General features: G+C 41.0%; 1 protein-coding gene across 1 annotated transcript; it reads right to left on the reverse strand.

Moving 5' to 3' along the window:
- Positions 1-16,057: 16,057 nt before the first annotated feature.
- Positions 16,058-16,862, reverse strand: LOC111889269 (actin cytoskeleton-regulatory complex protein pan1-like). Its single transcript, XM_023885405.1, has 2 exons — positions 16,797-16,862; positions 16,058-16,714 (listed from the first exon to the last, which is right to left on the reverse strand). Exons 1-2 carry the CDS (start codon positions 16,860-16,862, stop codon positions 16,058-16,060), a joined length of 723 nt encoding a protein of 240 aa, XP_023741173.1.
- Between the last annotated feature and the right edge of the window lie 2,939 nt (positions 16,863-19,801).

Raw genomic sequence — 19,801 nt, forward strand, 5'->3', positions numbered from 1 at the left:
TAAGACAACAAAATTTCAATCCAATACACCATACAAATACTACTAATAGTCAATAAGCAATTGGAAACCCTAGAAGTTCTTGTGTAGGTCCATTTTGGACTAGGACTTCCTTATTGGACTCAATGGGCCAATAAGCTTCCAATTTGACTATCATGGGATTAGAACCTTTAAATGGGCTCTAATTGGACCCAATTCCATTTAATCCAATATTTTGGGCCATAATGGGCCTAAAATGAAACATAACACCCTAATGGACCTTATTGGGTCACAACAAACTCATATAGCCCTAATGGATCATAATAATTATACCTTGATGAAATTGGGCCGAACAATTTCATAATTAAGTCATAATATGGGCTTAAACAAAAGAAGCCCAATATTCTCCCTTTCCTTCTTCACTTCTCGGCCAAAACAACCCAACATGGAAGAGGGTTGACTTTCAAGTGACACCTCACTATTACCTCTTGGTTATCCATGCAACATATCTCATATACCCATGCACATATCACCTCAAGGTCTACCTCTTCCTCTCTCTCCCATTATCGGCCGATTTCAAACACACACACACACACACAATTCTCTCACAACTCTCTCAAGAAAACTCCCTCCACTCTTCATCAAGATCTCGAATCTTAGGAGGTTTTTCAAGAAGATATTTCCACAAATTCTTCATCTAAGGTAAGGTTATGCTTGGATCTATGATCTAGATTCTTTGTTTTATCAAAATCTCTTCCTAATCCATGCAAAAATCGTGATCTTGCATCCTAGAATCACCTCAAGGCCGAGATCTTCATCAAGGTGTGCTAGGGCCGAAAATCACCTCATTTCCTTACATCTTTCCTCCAAAACCGAAACCACACCCAAAGGTGAGCTTCATATCCCCTTATTTTCGGTTTTTATAAGTTTTGTGGGGGGAGAATACAAGCAAATGTGTAGATCTATCATTATGTGTATGCCTTGTATGATTTCTATGTTTATTTACATACTTTTGTGTGTTTATGGTGTTGAAACTAGTCAAAAGGACCTAAAAATCGAGATTTGTATTATGATGCATGAATCAAGTGCTAAAACATAACATTATACATAAGTCATTACTAGAAAAATAACCAAGAAGGTTTAGATGAACATCTTGGGCTAAAAATCACATTTTTTTGACTTAAAATGCTAAAAATATAAAGTTTAGGGGCTCAAAATGTCAAAATACAAATTCTGGAGGTTAAGATGTGTCAAAACAGTTTCATAAAGGAATTTTCCAGAAATATACACTTTAGAATGTTAAAAATGTAAATTTCTAAACTTAATGGGCTAAAAATGAACTTTTCGGCCCAATAAGGCCCTATATGCGAAAATTTCAAAGTTGAGGGGCTGAAAATGCACTTTTCTGTAAAACAGGAGACTACTAGTGTCCCAAGTCCATTTCAAAGGTTAAAATTTAAAAGGAACCAAAAATGCAAAAATTCTCTATTTTGGGCCAAAAGTGTAAACTTTGCGAAAATGAAGGTTCCAGCCTAAAAAGTTTCATTTTGAGGGACTAAAACTGTTTTTCAAAAAGCTTTGAGCTGAAAAATACTTTTTCTATAAGTTTTGATACTAAAGTGTCAAGAAAAATGGCTTAGGGACTAAAATATAAATTATTTTATATAAGGGTCCAAAAGTGTAAATTCATCAAAAAAAAAAAAAAAAAAGAATGGTCTGAAAAATGTAAAAGACTAATGTCTTAAACAATGAACCCGACACGATGAAACACTAGTACCTCGGCTATCGGCGAAATACAATACACCTACAACACCAAAAATTGTTATCAAACGAATTGATTCGGTCTCGAATCAATAACAAATCCGAAACTACTAACGCGGCGATACTTCAATACACACATGGAAATCTCGAAAACTCAATACACACACGGAAATACACTAGACGTCGACACTCCATCCTTGGGCCCAAAAGTTTCAAATCATGCTTGTTGGGCCTAGCTAGCCCAATGCCATGATCTTTAGGCCCGAAGGAAATTTGCTTACATGTAGTTGGGTCTAATACGACTTAATTCCGTGTAAAAGGACTTTCAATGGCAAACGTGCTGCTGGTCCCCAAGGGTCCTTCGGTACTGCTAGCAAAGTCGAGAATTCACCAATGCGAGTTGGGCTAAGGGCCCTTCGCATTCACTATAGCCTTGAACGACGTAGGGATTTACCGGGGGCTTCACACTCTCTTTTTCCCCTCGGTCGTGGGGCTACATGAGTCCGGGTGGTTGGGATAAGTGAATAGTGCGAGCGACGCCTAAGGGAATCGTTTGTACGGTTGTCAACTGGTCATTTTCATTAATGTACGTTTACAACAATTCACAATCCACAATTAATCCAACAACTCCTGAGCTCAACGAATACACCTGTCGTAACGAAATAACAACACATAAATTATTTAATGCAAAGTATCAGGAAAACGTCGGGTTTTCCTAGGGTTTTCAATTGATACACCTACGAATTACATACCGAGTTTTACAAATTGTACTCTTACATTTATAGAAACAAACAAGCATACTTACGGATCTTCACACTTTTATACTAAGTTCTTTTCAGAAAATATCGGATTTTCTGGTGATTTTCAAAACAATACAAACCACTATATTTCAAACATTACTTATGAACTCACCAACATTTTATATGTTGACAATTTTCAAAATACTTGTATTCTAAGGTAACAGGTAAATCAAAGAGAAAAATGTACACAGTGATGTCTTGTTGTTTGTTTAACTAGTATTGAACAATCTACTTTTGAGAATGTAATGTTTTAAAACTATGTACTGAATGTAAACGCTACCAGTTGTAATATTCCAATGCTTGCGTTTATGATGTTATGTTTCATGTATATTCATTGTGATGGTATTCAATTGAGTCACAACAGCCCCCAGACGTTTCCGCCGTCTAGTTCGGGGGTGTGACAGGTTGGTATCAGAGCTCTGTTTATAGTGAACTAGCATATCGAACCATACATTGATATGCAACTATAAACCAAAAGAGGGACTAACATAACTCTGAACAAAACAAGTAAAATACAACAATAAAACATCTTTGCTTGCATTAGGAACAAGGAACATAACGCTGAACCAAACAAAATAATGCTAGTATCTCGGTTAATTCAGGACTGTTCTTAGTGGTACCAAGGAGTGGATGTAGCCTGATCAACTACATTCTCTCCAAAGTATAACTAACACACGTTCTGATGAGATCGGGATAGCCAGGGAACCCAAAACTATACCCCTTTATCACCAAAAAGAGAACGTTTGTTTAGTCTATACAATAGTTGTAGCATTCTAGGAATAATGTTAGCATATTTACATACTCGCGCAGACAGCATGGCTGGTTTTCATCACCCAGGAGACCCTTATTTCCCTAATCAGGGGAATAACGGATGGTTAGAGGAAGAGCCTGAGGAAGACCCCGAAGAGGAATCTGACGGGGAACCGGAGGCTGGAGATGAAGGCGAGCCTGCCGAACCTGAAGAAGACGAAGAGAACTTCGAAGAGGAACCCGATGATAGTGAAGGAGGTGATTCGGATGCAGAGTCCGAAGTCATCAACCCCCCTTACCCGATCAGGGTGCCTGCTTACCGTGTGGGCCCCACTGGTCCTACCCCTCCTTGGGGTATTGATCTTTGGAGATGGAGCAGACAGCAGGGACAACGACCCTCGTTCGGCATGTCACGCGAGTTCTTTGACCTGAGGGACGGAGGACCGTCCGACCGAGCCCTACCGGTCATGGTGAGACGATTATAGAATACCGGCGATCTTGCTCAGGGCACTGCTGATCAGGTACGCCAGATGTGGACTAGGGTCGAGCGTGCGGAATAGGATACACGTGACGTTCTTCGGGAGTTTCACATGAGGCAGGTAAGGTGGGAGTCTCGACTTCAGGATGCAGAACGATTGGTGGCTCGTCTTCAGGGAGCATCCACATCCTCGGCACCACCTCCGGACGCAGATCGTCGTGGTTAGGGATAGACTTATCTTAGTAGGTCGTTAGGAACTATGCTATGTACCCCTGACTCTATGTTTAAATGACTACACTACTCATAGAGCCGTTATGCTGTCGAACTAGTGTCACTCATGTATGCTCTTACGAGCAAAATTTTCATATATCAAATGCGGATAATATTAGTAAACTTTTACGTGCTTTGTTATGATATTACAAATTGCTATGTGTTTAGAATCTATGATTGTATGTTGAATGGTAGGAATGTTTTAGTACGTACATTGCACCTAGCCAGTAGGGTCACAACCTTCCAGAAACCCCAAACACTCAACATCTTTCCGTTTCGTGACAGAAAGATGCCTCGCCGACCTACTCGCAGAAACCCTGGACCAACCCCACCCGAAGTTGACTCCACTGCATTCCAGGCAGCTGTGTCTGCTGCGGTCACCGTAGCTATGGCACAACTCCACCAAGGGAATAACAGAGGAGGCAACGGGAAAGGGGCAGGGAGCTCGAACAACGGGATGAATCAAGGACCTACTAAAACATGTACCTACAAGGACTTTACAAATGCCAAACCACGAACTTTTAACGACATTGGACGAGTGATCACTTTGAAGCGATGGATCGAGAAGGTGGAATCGGTATTCGAGATATGCGATTGTCCTGAGCAGATGAAAGTGAAGTTTGCGGCCTGCACTTTTGTCGATCAAGCACTCACCTGGTGGAACGGACATGACACTTCCTGTAGCCAACTCAATGCCGTGGGCGGAGATGAAAGAAATGCTGATGGCTGAATACTGCCCACGAGGTGAGATTCAGAAAATGGAGCAAGAGCTGTGGAACCTCACTATGCAGAATGCGAATATCGATGCCTACATATCGAGATTTAGTGAACTATCTCTGTTGTGCCCGGGTATGATCACCTCGGAAGGAAAGAAGATTGAGCGATTCATCTGGGGACTAACATCACCAATTCAAGGAAATGTGATAGTTGCAAACCCCGAAACATATGACAGTGCCAAAAGATTGGCAAAGAAGCTGTATGACCATAACAACAAGAAGGGTGAGAAGCCAGCGGAGGCTGAAGGAAAGAAAGAAGGTGATGGCAAGAAGGGGAAGAACAATAAGAGGAAGGGGCGTCAGGGCCCCGAGACCTCTAAAAAGCAGCAGACAGTGGCAGTTAACGCTGTCACCGCACCGGTTCCAGCCACACCACATGCTCCAGCCTCAGCCGCTTCAAATGCTTCCAGACCTTATTCCGGTAATCTTCCCAAATGCAACAAGTGCGGTTTCCATCACAATGGAGAATGCAGGGAGTTACAGTGCACCAGTTGCAACCGAAAGGGACACACGACGAAGTACTGCATGGCTTACCCTCCCCAGAACCAACAACAAGGAAACAACAACAACAACAACAATCGCAACAACAACAACATCACCACCGGCGGCAACAATGTTGGGCCTAGCCACACCTGCTATGGGTGTGGGAGGACTGGACATTTCCGCCGAGACTGCCCTAACAACAACAACCTAGGAAACAGAGGAACAAGAAGGATGCTGACCATGGGTCAGGGAGAGGCGATTCAGGACCCTGCTGTTGTTACCGGTACGTTTCCCCTAAATCACACTTATGCATGCATTCTATTTGACACTGGAGCGGAGCGAAGTTTCGTAAGCAATAAGTTTAAACATTTATTAAAACAACAGCCCCATAAGCTAACTAAAACCTTTACGGTGGAAATGGCCAATGCCAAAACCGAATCCACCGGGGAAATCTACATCGGATGTACCCTAACCCTCAATCAACACGTCTTTCGAATAGACTTGATGCCTGTATCAATTAGGAGTTTCGATGTGATCATCGGCATGGACTGGTTAAGCCCCCACCATGCTGAAATTATGTGTCACGAGAAGGCCGTTCGCCTTCTCCTTCCCAATCATGAAACCCTAGTAATTTACGGAGACAAACCTAGCATGAACCTCTGCCTCGTCTCGTGCATCAAGGCACAAAAACATCTACGAAAGAACAATTTGGCGTTCCTGGCTCACATAGTGGATAAAACCAAGGAAGAGGTTAACGTTCAAGACATTCCCATAACATGTGAATTTCCAGACGTGTTTCCTGAAGATCTTCTAGGAGTGCCCCCAGAGAGACAAGTGGAGTTTCGAATTGATCTCGTTCCAGGAGCAACTCCTCTCGCTAAATCACCCTATCGGTTAGCTCCTGCTGAGATGCGGGAATTATCCAGCCAACTCAGCGAACTCTTGGACAAAGGATTCATCCGCCCTAGTTACTCGCCATGGGGAGCTCCAGTCCTCTTTGTCAAAAAGAAGGACAGATCTTTTAGAATGTCCATCGATTACAGAGAGTTAAATAAACTCACTGTTAAAAATCGCTACCCACTCCCACGAATCGATGATCTATTTGACCAGCTCCAAGGAGCTAGTTATTTTTCTAAGATAGATCTACAGTCCGGATATCACCAACTCAAAGTCCGGGAAGAGGATATTCCAAAAACCGCTTTCCGAACTCGCTACGGACATTATGAATTTGTCGTAATGCCCTTCGGTCTGACAAATGCCCCTGCAACATTTATGGACCTAATGAACCGAATCTGTCGACCATTCCTCGACAACTTTGTCATTGTTTTCATCGACGACATCCTCGTCTATTCTCGAAGCAAAGAAGAGCATGGCCAACATCTCCGACAAGTCCTAGAAACTCTGTGATCGGAAAAACTATACGCCAAACTCTCCAAGTGTGAGTTCTGGCTCCGGAGTGTGAACTTCCTAGGTCATGTAGTTAGCCAAGATGGAATTCATGTGGATCCCTCTAAAGTCAAAGCTGTTAAAGGATAGGCAATCCCGACAACAACCACGGAAATCCGTCAATTCTTGGGTCTAGCAGGCTATTATAGGAGATTCATTCAAAACTTCTCTAAGATCGCCAAACCACTTACCTCGCTTACACAAAAGGGCGTACCATTCAAATGGACGGACAAACAAGAAGCCACATTCCGAACCCTGAAACAAGCTCTCTGTAGCGCCCCGGTACTGTCGGTACCGGACGGAACGGAAGATTTCGTGGTCTACTGTGACGCGTCAAATCAAGGCTTAGGTTGCGTTCTCATGCAGCGTGGAAGGGTGATAGCTTACGCATCTCGCCAACTAAAGACACACGAAGTAAATTATACGACCCATGACTTGGAATTGGGAGCCATGGTCTTCGCTCTGAAAATTTGGAGGCACTACCTGTACGGTACGAAGTGCACCATCTTCACGGACCACAAGAGTCTCCAGCACATCTTGAACCAGAAAGAGTTGAACATGAGGCAACGAAGATGGGTTGAATTATTAAACGATTACGAGTGTGAGATCAAGTACCACCCAGGCAAGGCCAACGTGGTAGCCGATGCATTAAGTCGGAAGGACTACTCAAATCGTCGTACGAAAACTCTCTCTATAACCATTCAACCTCACCTAGTCACTCAAATTGCGGTAGCCCAGTCGGAGGCCATGAAAGCGGAAAACAGGGCAAGCGAAGCATTGCGCGGGATGGAGAAGAACCTAGAGGCAAAGGAGAATGGAGTATACAATTTCATGAACCGTATTTGGGTCCCTAAACTCGGAGGATTTAGGGAGGTAGTTATGAAGGAGGCCCACAAGACGCGATACTCCATTCGTCCTGGCTCAGACAAGATGTATTTGGATATTAAACAACACTACTGGTGGCCTAACATGAAGGCAGAAATTGCTACCTATGTTAGTAAGTGCCTTACGTGTGCCAAGGTAAAGGTGGAGTACCAGAAGCCCTCAGGGTTATTACAGCAACCGGTAATACCTGAGTGGAAATGGGAGGGGATTTCTATGGATTTCGTGACCAAGCTACCCAAGACGTCGGATGGACTGGACACCATATGGGTAATAGTCGACCGACTGACGAAGTCTGCCCATTTCCTGCCCATAAAGGAATCCTACAAGATGGAAAGATTGACACGTTTATACATTCGAGAAATTGTGAGACTCCACGGAGTACCAGTGTCTATTATCTCAGATAGGGACAGTAGGTTCACTTCATGTTTTTTGGCAATCTCTCCAGAAGGCACTAGGAACTCATCTCGACATGAGCACCGCTTATCATCCACAGACGGATGGTCAAAGCGAACTAACCATTCAAACGCTCGAAGACATGCTCCGCGTATGTGTGATAGACTTTGGGAAGTCTTGGGATACCCACTTACCCTTAGTAGAATTCTCATATAACAACAGTTACCATTTGAGCATCAAGGTCTCTCCCTTCGAAGCACTATACGGGCGTAAGTGTAGATCACCGTTATGTTGGGCTGAGGTAGGTGATACCCAACTAGCAAAAACGCATACATCAGACAAGGCACTAACAGGACTGGAGATCATTCGTGAAACCATGGAAAAGATTATTCAAATCAGAGCTCGATTACAAGCATCGCGCGACCGACAAAAGAGCTACGCCGATAAACGACGAAAGGCCTTAGAATTTCAGGTCAGGGATCGAGTACTGTTGAAAGTCTCACCCTGGAAAGGAGTTATTCGTTTCGGAAAATAGGGAAAACTGAACCCACGATACATTGGACCTTTCGAGATCGTCGCCCGAATAGGACCCGTGGCGTATAAACTGCAACTACCCGCAAAACTAAATAGTGTACACCCCGTGTTCCATGTCTCCAATCTAAAGAAGTGCGTATCGGATGAAACACTCATCATTCCCCTTGACCAGATCGAAATCAACAAGAATCTCCTGTTCATTAAAGAACCGGTTGAAATCATGGACAGGGAGGTGAAGCGTACTAAGCAAAGTCGCATCCCGATCGTGAAAGTACGGTGGAACACGAAGCGTGGGCCAGAATTCACGTAGGAACGCGAAGATAGAATGAAGCAAAAGTACCCACACCTATTTTAGCATTCTCAAATCTAGCTTTCAAACAGAATTTTGGGACGAAATTCCCTCTAACGGGGGGATGATGTCACAACTAGAAATTTTGTGTCTTGTAATCACTACATTCAAGTAAAAATGTAGAATCAAAAACCTAAGAGCATGTATGACACTTACTCTATGACAACAAAATTTCAATCCAATACACCATATAAATACTACTAATAGTCAATAAGCAATTGGAAACCCTAGAAGTTCTTGTGTAGGTCCATTTTGGACTAGGACTTCCTTATTGGACTCAATGGGCCAATAAGCTTCCAATTTGACTATCATGGGATTAGAACCTTTAAATGGGCTCTAATTGGACCCAATTCCATTTAATCCAATATTTTGGGCCATAATGGGCCTAGAATGAAACATAACACCCTAATGGACCTTATTGGGTCACAACAAACTCATATAGCCCTAATGGATCATAATAATTATACCTTGATGTAATTGGGCCGAACAGTTTCATAATTAAGTCATAATATGGGCTTAAACAAAAGAAGCCCAATATTATCCCTTTCCTTCTTCACTTCTCGGCCCAAACAACCCAACATGGAAGAGGGTTGACTTTCAAGTGACACCTCACTATTACCTCTTGGTTATCCATGCAACATATCTCATATACCCATGCACATATCACCTCAAGGTCTACTTCTTCCTCTCTCTCCCATTCTCGGCTGATTTCAAACACACTCACACACACACACACAATTCTCTCACAACTCTCTCAAGAAAACTCCCTCCACTCTTCATCAAGATCTCGAATCTTAGGAGGTTTTTCAAGAAGATATTTCCACAAATTCTTCATCTAAGGTAAGGTTATGCTTGGATCTATGATCTAGATTCTTTGTTTTATCAAAATCTCTTCCTAATCCATGCAAAAATCGTGATCTTGCATCCTAGAATCACCTCAAGGCCGAGATCTTCATCAAGGTGTGCTAGGGCCGAAAATCACCTCATTTCCTTACATCTTTCCTCCAAAACCGAAACCACACCCAAAGGTGAGCTTCATACCCCCTTATTTTCGGTTTTTATAAGTTTTGTGGGGGGAGAATACAAGCAAATGTGTAGATCTATCATTATGTGTATGCCTTGTATGATTTCTATGTTTATTTACATACTTTTGTGTGTTTATGGTGTTGAAACTAGTCAAAAGGACCTAAAAATCGAGATTTGTATTATGATGCATGAATCAAGTGCTAAAACATAACATTATACATAAGTCATTACTAGAAAAATAACCAAGAAGGTTTAGATGAACATCTTGGGCTAAAAATCACATTTTTTTGACTTAAAATGCTAAAAATATGAAGTTTAGGGGCTCAAAATGTCAAAATACAAATTCTGGAGGTTAAGATGTGTCAAAACAGTTTCATAAAGGAATTTTCCAGAAATATACACTTTAGAATGTTTAAAATGTAAATTTCTAAACTTAATGGGCTAAAAATGAACTTTTCGGCCCAATAAGGCCCAATATGCGAAAATTTCAAAGTTGAGGGGCTGAAAATGCACTTTTCTGTAAATCAGGGGACTACTAGTGTCCCAAGTCCATTTCAAAGGTTAAAAATGCTTTTCACATTTAAAAGGAACAAAAAATGCAAAAATTCTCTATTTTGGGCCAAAAGTGTAAAATTTGCGAAAATGAAGGTTCCAGCTGAAAAAGTTTCATTTTGAGGGACTAAAACTGTTTTTCAAAAATCTTTGAGCTGAAAAATACTTTTTCTATAAGTTTTGATACTAAAGTGTCAAGAAAAATGGCTTAGGGACTAAAATATAAATTATTTTATATAAGGGTCCAAAAGTGTAAATTCATCAAAAAAAAAAAAAGAAGGGTCTGAAATATGTAAAAGACTAATGTCTTAAACAATGAACCCGACACGATGAAACACTAGTACCTCGACTATCGGCGAAATACAATACACCTACAACACCAAAAATCGTTATCAAACGAATTGATTCGGTCTCGAATCAATAACAAATCCGAAACTACTAACGCGGCGATACTTCAATACACACATGGAAATCTCGAAAACTCAACACACACGCGGAAATACACTAGACGTCGACACTCCGTCCTTGGGCCCAAAAGTTTCAAATCATGCTTGTTGGGCCTAGCTAGCCCAATGCCATGATCTTTAGGCCCGAAGGAAATTTGCTTACATGTAGTTGGGTCTAATACGACTTAATTCCATGTAAAAGGACTTTCAATGGCAAACGTGCTGCTGGTCCCCAAGGGTCCTTCGGTACTGCTAGCAAAGTCGAGAATTCACCAATGCAAGTTGGGCTAAGGGCCCTTCGCCTTCACTATAGCCTTGAACGACGTAGGGAATTACCGGGGGCTTCACACTCTCTTTTTCCCCTCGGTCGTGGGGCTACATGAGTCCAGGTGGTTGGGATAAGTGAATAGTGCGAGCGACGCCTAAGGGAATCGTTTGTACGGTTGTCAACTGGTCATTTTCATTAATGTACGTTTACAACAATTCACAATCCACAATTAATCCAACAACTCCGGAGCTCAACGAATACACCTGTCGTAACGAAATAACAACACATAAATTATTTAATGCAAAGTATCAGGAAAACGTCGGGTTTTCCTAGGGTTTTCAATTGATACACCTACGAATTACATACCGAGTTTTACAAATTGTACTCTTACATTTATAGAAACAAACAAGCATACTTACGAATCTTCACACTTTTATACTAAGTTCTTTTCAGAAAATATCGGATTTTTTGGTGATTTTCAAAAGAATACAAACCACTATATTTCAAACATTACTTATGAACTCACCAACATTTCATATGTTGACGATTTTCAAAATACTTGTAATCTCAGGTAACAGGTAAACCGAAGAGAAAAATGTACACAGTGATGTCTTGTTTTTTGTTTAACTAGTATTGAACAATCTACTTTTGAGAATGTAATGTTTTGAAACTATGTACTGAATGTAAACGCTACCAGTTGTAATATTCCAATGCTTGGTGTTGTATGATGTTATGTTTCATGTATATTCATTGTGATGATATTCAATTGAGTCACAACAGCCCCCGGACGTTTCCGCCGTCTGGTTCGGGGGTGTGACAGGGTCGGGTACGCCCGGCGTAACTCTAGGTACGCCCAGCGTACCTTGGCAACTCCGCGTCCAAATTAAGCGCATGAGTACGCGCAGCGTACCCCTCTCATACGCCCAACGTACTCACTTGCTACAATTCCTCCACTTAAGGACTAAACATGACAAATCAACAAAGAACAAGGATGAAAGAAATGCACTTGAATCTCAGGGTGTTACAACACGTATGGGTCCTATGCTTTCAGTAGTACAGGTCCATACTACCTATCACACCTACCCATGTTTGTCTCAAGTATCACCACAACATCCTAACACTATCATCAACATAATATGCACTCGACGCTCACTCCTATGGGAATATCGACTATCTCGCAACTGGTCTCACAACTTCTCACAACTCACACATTCATGAAACTTTCACTAACCCTGCAACACTAGTGTATGCTAGCCACATATAACGCTGGACCCGATAGACTTTCGAATGTCCAATCCTACACTAAGGTCGAATCAGATATTCTCAGGCTATAAGATCTTGATTATACACAGCCATGATGCATACACTAAACATCTCTAGTTATGATGTCAATTCCATATACAAGCAACCATAGGCTAGTAGGCATCATTTAATCAGGCAAGTCTATCATGCGATTCCTGAAGATTCCTAGCCTAACACTAGCATGTTGTTCTATCATATCATAATATCAAATAACTGTTTGGTATTTTGGGGTTTACTTACAGGCTTCGGCTGGTCGTACCCTCTGCATCCTCCATCCTTTATTTTGAAAAACATTTTAGTGTTTATTTCGAAAATTCCCTTGATTTGAGACTAGATTCACACGAGCGTTCCTCCAATTCACTCAAACCGAGGCTCTGATACCAACTTGTAATATCTAAAATTTTACGCCAAATTTAATGTTTTTCAATCATAAATAAAACCAAAATTGTATTTGTTTACAAAAGGTTTTCAAATCATTATTCATCAGAGTGTCCAAATAACTAGATTAAAAGGATGAGGAGCGGTACGGTCATGCCTCCGCCTTGCCATGATCTCCTGAAGTACCTGATACAATAAACTGAAAACTGTAAGCCCAAGGGCTTTGTGAGCTACCCCCAAAATATCAATACCACAACGATAATACCATATCAGTAACAGAAAAACAATAACATGCATACTGGGCCATCGTCCTGACTGGACCGCCCTGCAGGGCATATAGTCTATCTGATCCTAAGCCAAGCCTTCAGTATGACTGGACCGCCACATGGCCCTACAGTCTCGCCGGACCGCTCATAGGGTTTGTTGGCCTTCAGCACAAAGCAGTACCGCCTCAACCCAACCAACAGGAAAATAACCATGTGCACATAACTATCATATAGTGGCATATACAAACATCAAACATATCTATCTCACTGATCATCAATCATAGAAATCTCTCGTAACTAGGGCACCGACCTAGCAGGTCAATAACATACAAATTCTTACGGATCATAAGAGCATAATATACTGTCTATCCTGATTCCGATCTAACAGATCATAACCACATGAAACACACCATAACAATGACAACTTAAGGGTCGGCCTTGGTGTCGTAGACCCTATTGATATAGTGAGGATAACTCACCTTGCAGACGTCGAATCGGTAGATGAACTCCATCACTTGGATCACTGTCAAGAACTCCACCACCTATCACCATAATACAATTATACCCATAAGTTCCCAACTTTTCAAGGTGCCCTGTAAAACAACTAATCAACCCTGGTCAAATTCAAAGTCATCAGTCAAGGTCAACAGTCCATGTTAACCCTAACTCGCTGAGTTCCTTGAAGTGCTTGTGTTAGAACTAAGTTCAATTAGGATCGTTAGATTCTATGCAAGCAAACAATTATGAACGTAAATATGAACACGAATATAGCTTTGAATATGTCGTATGATTACTACTTTAACACCTCAGAAGAGCTCGATTAAGAACTTCGACTGTAGAGGCGTTTAGGGTTACAAAACAATGAACATAATGATCGACTATTTATAATGCATACATGCATGCATACTTATAGTATAACCCTACTAGATAATCACGGATGGAAAGGCCCAATCCGGATACAAAATATTAAGTCCATGACGCAACACAATTAATCTCTACAATCTCCCCCTTTGCGTCAATGGAACTGAAAGCTCACTTCGGTTGAGCAGCAGAAGACTTCTTTACTGTTTTGAACACCTTCGGTATGATAGCCAAAAGATGATGATGGAATGTTATGTACCACCGACGCATGTCCGTGAAGTTCTTTTTGTCTGCTTCTGAGTTCTGCTTGCACCGATGAATAATGTTGATGATGTGCTCCAACCAGTCAGTTGAAAATAAGTGTTTATCAACAAGAGCAAATAAAAATCTATGAGCTTCGCCTTTGGTAAACATCACAGTGATATGTGTTGAATCTATTTGGCCTATCTTCATCTAATTTACATCTCCTGGTTTCGGTGTTGGCTTGATGGTCAGTTTCTTCTTCATCACTTTCGCTATCTCTTGATCCATGGCTGCAACCTCATAGATATAAGAAACCAACATTCTCTTCAAGTGCTCCAGTATCGGCTCATATTCCCTCGAATTTGTGAGCAGAATATTAAACAAAAGAATCCAATCATGAGGATTTAGATTTGGAAGATCTGCTAGGGAAATAATTGACACTGAGTTTGCAGATCCTCGAGTGATTTTGAAATTGACATTCACAAATTTCCCAGCATGCGTCAGTTTCAATACCTTGACAGTTATTATTTTCTGTGCGCTCCATGTCAAGTTTTGAGGTTGCCCATACTTCAGATAGAAATCAATAAGCTCTCTGTCATCCTGTGGATGAGGAAAAGGAACCTCGGCAGTCGAATCAAAGCGATGAAACGTGAATGACTTTCTTGTTATCGACATGTCGAACTGCGAGTCCTTGGAATTGTCACAATCAAACAAAGCAATAGGTTCCAAGCAATAAACACTTGGAAACTATATAGCTTGATTGATTAGTGTCTCTTTTTTCCAAGAAATCCTCTGCTTCCCTTGCAACCTTTAAATTTTCATCCAACTATCTGTCTCTCTTCTTTCTTTTGAGAGCATCAACAATGGTTTCCTCAACATTAGCATCGCTATCATCTCCAATATATTTTCACTTAGCTTGTGAACCAAAACCTGAAGCTACATTATCCTTCAGTTCAGTTGTAACATTAACCTTCAGTTGATCAACACCCTCTCCCCTTGTTTTGGAGCAATAAACTTCTCCAAAACACCCTTGATCTCATGTAACAATGCAAGGGTAGGAAGAAGTTTGGCTGTGAGATGATTACGAATGGTCAAGGTAAGGATGGGATCATGAGCACCAAGGATGTTGGTGAGCATATCCTTCACGTCCCCTGCACAGCTACGAAAAACAGCTCTCTTCGTCAAGCAAGTTCTTCTTTCAAAGCACTCTCTTTTGCAAGATCAGTGTGAAGTGAGTCCAACCGAGAAGACACTGAACTAAGAAGTGAAGTGTTCTCTGCTTGGATGGAAGAATGAACATCTTCAAACTTGGTGTGTTCTTCCTGAAGAGACTTGGAAAACTAATCCACAGAGGCTTGCACCATAGCTGCATTTGTATCAGCATGCCCTTTAAGCAAATCCAGAAAAATCTTAGTAGTGTGAACAATGTCCGCAACATCAGCAGAGGCCTTTCGACAGGTAGAAGCAGATTCATTAATAGCCTTAGTTGATTTGTCAATAGAGTCGGTGTATTGCTCAATGGCAGTCTATAGAAAGGCTTTTAGCACAACACCACTATAAGACTTGCTATCAGCAAGAAATTTATCAAATTTCTCATGAATGCTCTGCAAGTGTTTGCTTGTGATTGGAGCATCATCATCCTCATCAGTAGGAAGCCTATAAGGACTAAAGTACATAGAGTCATACTCATCATTCGCACCACCGAGAGTGGCAGCAGAATTGGTTGAATGTGTGGGTGAATGAGGTTTAGTGATGACTGGAGGTTCGGTTTCAATAGGTGCCCCCGTATCAGATACGTTGACTCCTACTGTCGGTTAAGGAATAGTAGTGGTTGTGGATTGGGAAATTATATGAGGTGTTAAGGTAGTTGTAGAAATAGAAATAGAAGAAACTGGTGGTGGTGGTGTAGTTTGTGATGTGGCAGGTGCAGAAATCGGAACAACCGAAACTGGAACTGTCAGTTTCGGTGACGGAGGTGGGGTTGGAAGTTTGTGATGAGGAGATTCGGTTGGAGTAGGAGATCGGGGAGGAGTATTACCTCTCCTTGAGTCTTGATGAATATCCTCTTCTTCATCGTCATCTTGATTTTCTGAGCTAGGGGGAGTAGGAATCCTGGATCTTTTTGCCATCTTTTTAATTTTCTTTGGTTTAAAAGAAGCCCCTTTCTCTGACTTGCGCTTCTTTGACTTAGAAGTCTTAGATTGATCCTCCTCTGTTGTTTCCTTATTGATTGTAATCCGTTTCCCTCGGTTTCCAGGCTTTTCTACAGCGTCCACGACAGCCTGCTGTTCCGGAGATAGGACTCTCGGTTCCTTAGGAGTAAGTTTGTGGTAATCAGCCATAACACGACTCTCGGCTGTGACACATCGATACATAGAATCAGGAATAGAGCCATAGTGAGGGAACTTTGTTGGATCAGAAATGATGATCTTCTTGCTGTGAAACGTAGCGATTGACGCGACTAGGGCATCCTTTATCACAGGAATAACAAAAGTATCAATAGCCCTTCTTGTGATAAGAGTCCAGAACCGACCACGGGAAACTTCGGAATGCCTCGTAGAAGTATTGAGGCTCTGCACCACTTGATACCAGATAATGGACCATCAAGATTGAGACCATTGTAAAGACCATAGAGAAGGGTCAGGAAACCCTTGCTGGTGCCATCAGATCCAGCACTCCGCTCTGCCAAACTCTTGATGAGAAGAGTAAGCAATCCATTCCACTGAGACTGTAAACATGACTTCTTTACCTATGTAGTGGTGTTGAGCACATCCGTATAACCCATCTCATAAAGCATCGAAAACAACTGAGCAGTGGTGATGAAGTCGGGTGAGATGACAGAGGAATCCACAGCAAGATGCAATAATGAACAAAATCTTCCTTGGGAAATAGAAGCCTTTTTGGAATGGATTTGAAAGTAGATGCATTCTTTGTTCTTGTCATATGAGGCAGTAGAGTAAACCTGGGACAAGAGTGACATCGGGACAGCTTCAACCTGTGTTAGGGCTTGAACTAGTGATGAATACTTTAAACATTCAACTACGTGCAACATATATGAATGATACAAGAACGGGTTAAGTTCGATGATCATATTCTGATTAGGCTTAATCGAAAGGAATGCAGACGAAGTAGTCTGATTGTGATCAGATGAAGAAGTCGCCATTGTTGATCGAAGAAAGACGATGAACAGTTTGAATTTTCCTTTTAATTTGAGAGACTTTGTTGCTGGTAAAAGACAAATAAACATCGAAACCCTTTATATACCATTTCCAGGAGAGAGAAAAATCATGACGATAATGACGTGATCACTAAAACGTCGCCTGAAAAAGTGCGATGTGACAGGTTGGTTACTCCTAGGTATACGTCATCATGTGTGGGTATAGAGACCGTTCAAATTCACGCACCCAAATGCTTATCCTCAATCATCATTCAAAACTTAGTTTTGCCACAAGAAATAGAATTTCCCCTGTTTCGCTTAAAGACAAACAAAACTCGAATGTTCCGTTACCAGAATGTTGGAAAATTAAAATCTTCGTGCAATAAAGTGACAAAAGATAAAGAAATAAAGCAAATGTGTATTGGATGTGAGTGATGTCTTATTAAAAGACAGAAAGCAGGTGATTCCAGGCAAGAATCGCTTCCTTCAAAGTCAAGATGGACTTGAAGTGCTTGTGTGGTTTCCCGAAAAATACGATCAAGTGTTTGTAAAGAAACATTGAAAAGCTTCTTTTTAAGTCATAGGCTTAAGGCGGCTTATCTTCAACCGAACGTCGATTCTTAATGTAAGACGGAACATTGGTAGAAGTACTTGTGAGACCGATGTGGTCTGTTTAACAAGTAGGTAGGATATATTTTATAATGACCAAAAGAAGTTATAGAAATCTCAAAAACAAAAGTAAACTGGATCTTTATGGGAAGAAAAGCCTTGGTGTTAGACAAATTCATAAAAGATCTTGCAAATTTAAAAAGAGATTTCAGTAGGTAACCAGTAAGATCTTGAATATAATAATTCACCGTCAATTCATTATAGGTGTTGAATTTTGGGTTTCACTTAGCATGTGGTATACATATCTAAGATCACAAACACAGATTTTACGTAACCATAAACCTCAGTGGTAATAACTAAGAGTCTCAAGGGTTACCGAAAGTGGATGGAGAATGGAAGGAGGATGGTGAAAGAACTAAAAGTACCTTCTGCGATAAAGACGTGACTAAGCAGAAAAACTCTTAACTCATATGAGAAGAGTAAGGTAGCTCTAGACCGAGTGGATTATAACAGCCTGATTGGGAAGAAACGATAGGTATTGTTCGAATCATTAAGGCCTTGCTCTAAGTCGTAGAGGCGTTGGTCAACATGCATCATCATGCTTCTAGGGACCCTTAACTAGTTCATAAAAGAAGAATAATACCTGCCTTAGCTTCAAGTTCTGTTGGACTGGTATCCTTGGAACAAATTTAAAAGAATGAGCAAACAAACACACCACACAAACAAAACGAACAAACAAATTTTTTTTTTGAGTTTTCTGAAACAACAATTTTTTTTTGAATTTTTGATATTTTCTAAATAAAAAGAAAGAGAAAATATTTTTGAATTTTAGAAGTTTTCTGAAAAATAATAAAAAAAACAGAAAAAAGTTAAAATAGTAGAGATATACATAATATATAACCGAAACCTTAGGTTTATTGAATGAAGCAAAATAGACCGAACGGTCGGTTCATTTCGGTTCCCGAAAATTATGGAGCCAAAATAGACCGAGCGGCCGCTCTATTTCGCCTGTCTAATTTTAGTGTAAGATTTGAGAATTTGGTACCGACTCTGCTTCCATCATTCCCAAACCTTGTAAAATTTTATTGAAACATGCTTCAGGTAAGGATTTAGTGAATATGTCTGTCAGTTGATCAGAGGATCGAACAAAATGCACTTCCACGTTGCCATCTTCTACATGATCGTTGATGAAATGATATCTAAGTGCAATGTGCTTTGTTTTTTAGTGTTGCACTGGATCGTGACAAATCCTTATTGCACTTTCTGAGTCACAATAAAAAGGAATCTTCTTCATATTCAGCCCGTAATCTCTCAGTTGACTTTGAGTCCATATTACTTGAGAAGTACAAGATGCTGCAGCTATGTACTCAGCTTCTGCTGTTGAAAGTGACACACATGTTTGCTTTTTGGATTGCCAGCTAACAAGTTTTCCGTCAAGAAATTGGCATCCACCTGTAGTGCTCTTTCAGTCTAGACCACATCCTCCAAGATTTGCATCAGAAAAAGCTTGAATAAAGAATCCTGATTTAGCAGGATACAAGAGACTGAGAGATGAGGTTTGCTTTAGGTAACGGAAGATATTCTTCACAGCTACCATGTTAGGCTCTCTTGGATTAGCTTGAAACCTAGCACAATAACAAACAGAAAACACAATGTCCGGTCAACTAGCTGTTAGATAAATAAGGGACCTTATCATTTGACGATATAACAGTATGTCAACAACAGGTTTTTCTAGAGATGGCGTTAACTTAGTGCCAAAATCCATAGGAACCTTCACTTTAGAGTCTCCTGT

Source organism: Lactuca sativa, chromosome 8 (genome assembly GCF_002870075.4).
Source record: "Lactuca sativa cultivar Salinas chromosome 8, Lsat_Salinas_v11, whole genome shotgun sequence".
In the NCBI taxonomy this organism is placed as follows: Eukaryota; Viridiplantae; Streptophyta; class Magnoliopsida; order Asterales; family Asteraceae; genus Lactuca; species Lactuca sativa.

Coding starts and splice junctions, on each gene's coding strand:
- LOC111889269 (XM_023885405.1), bottom strand. CDS start 16,862: ATGGTCTCAATCTTGATGGTCCATTATCTGGTATCAAGTGGTGCAGAG. Junction 16,715..16,796: donor AGCCTCAATACTTCTACGAG/GCATTCCGAAGT, acceptor CCTGTGATAAAG/GATGCCCTAGTCGCGTCAAT.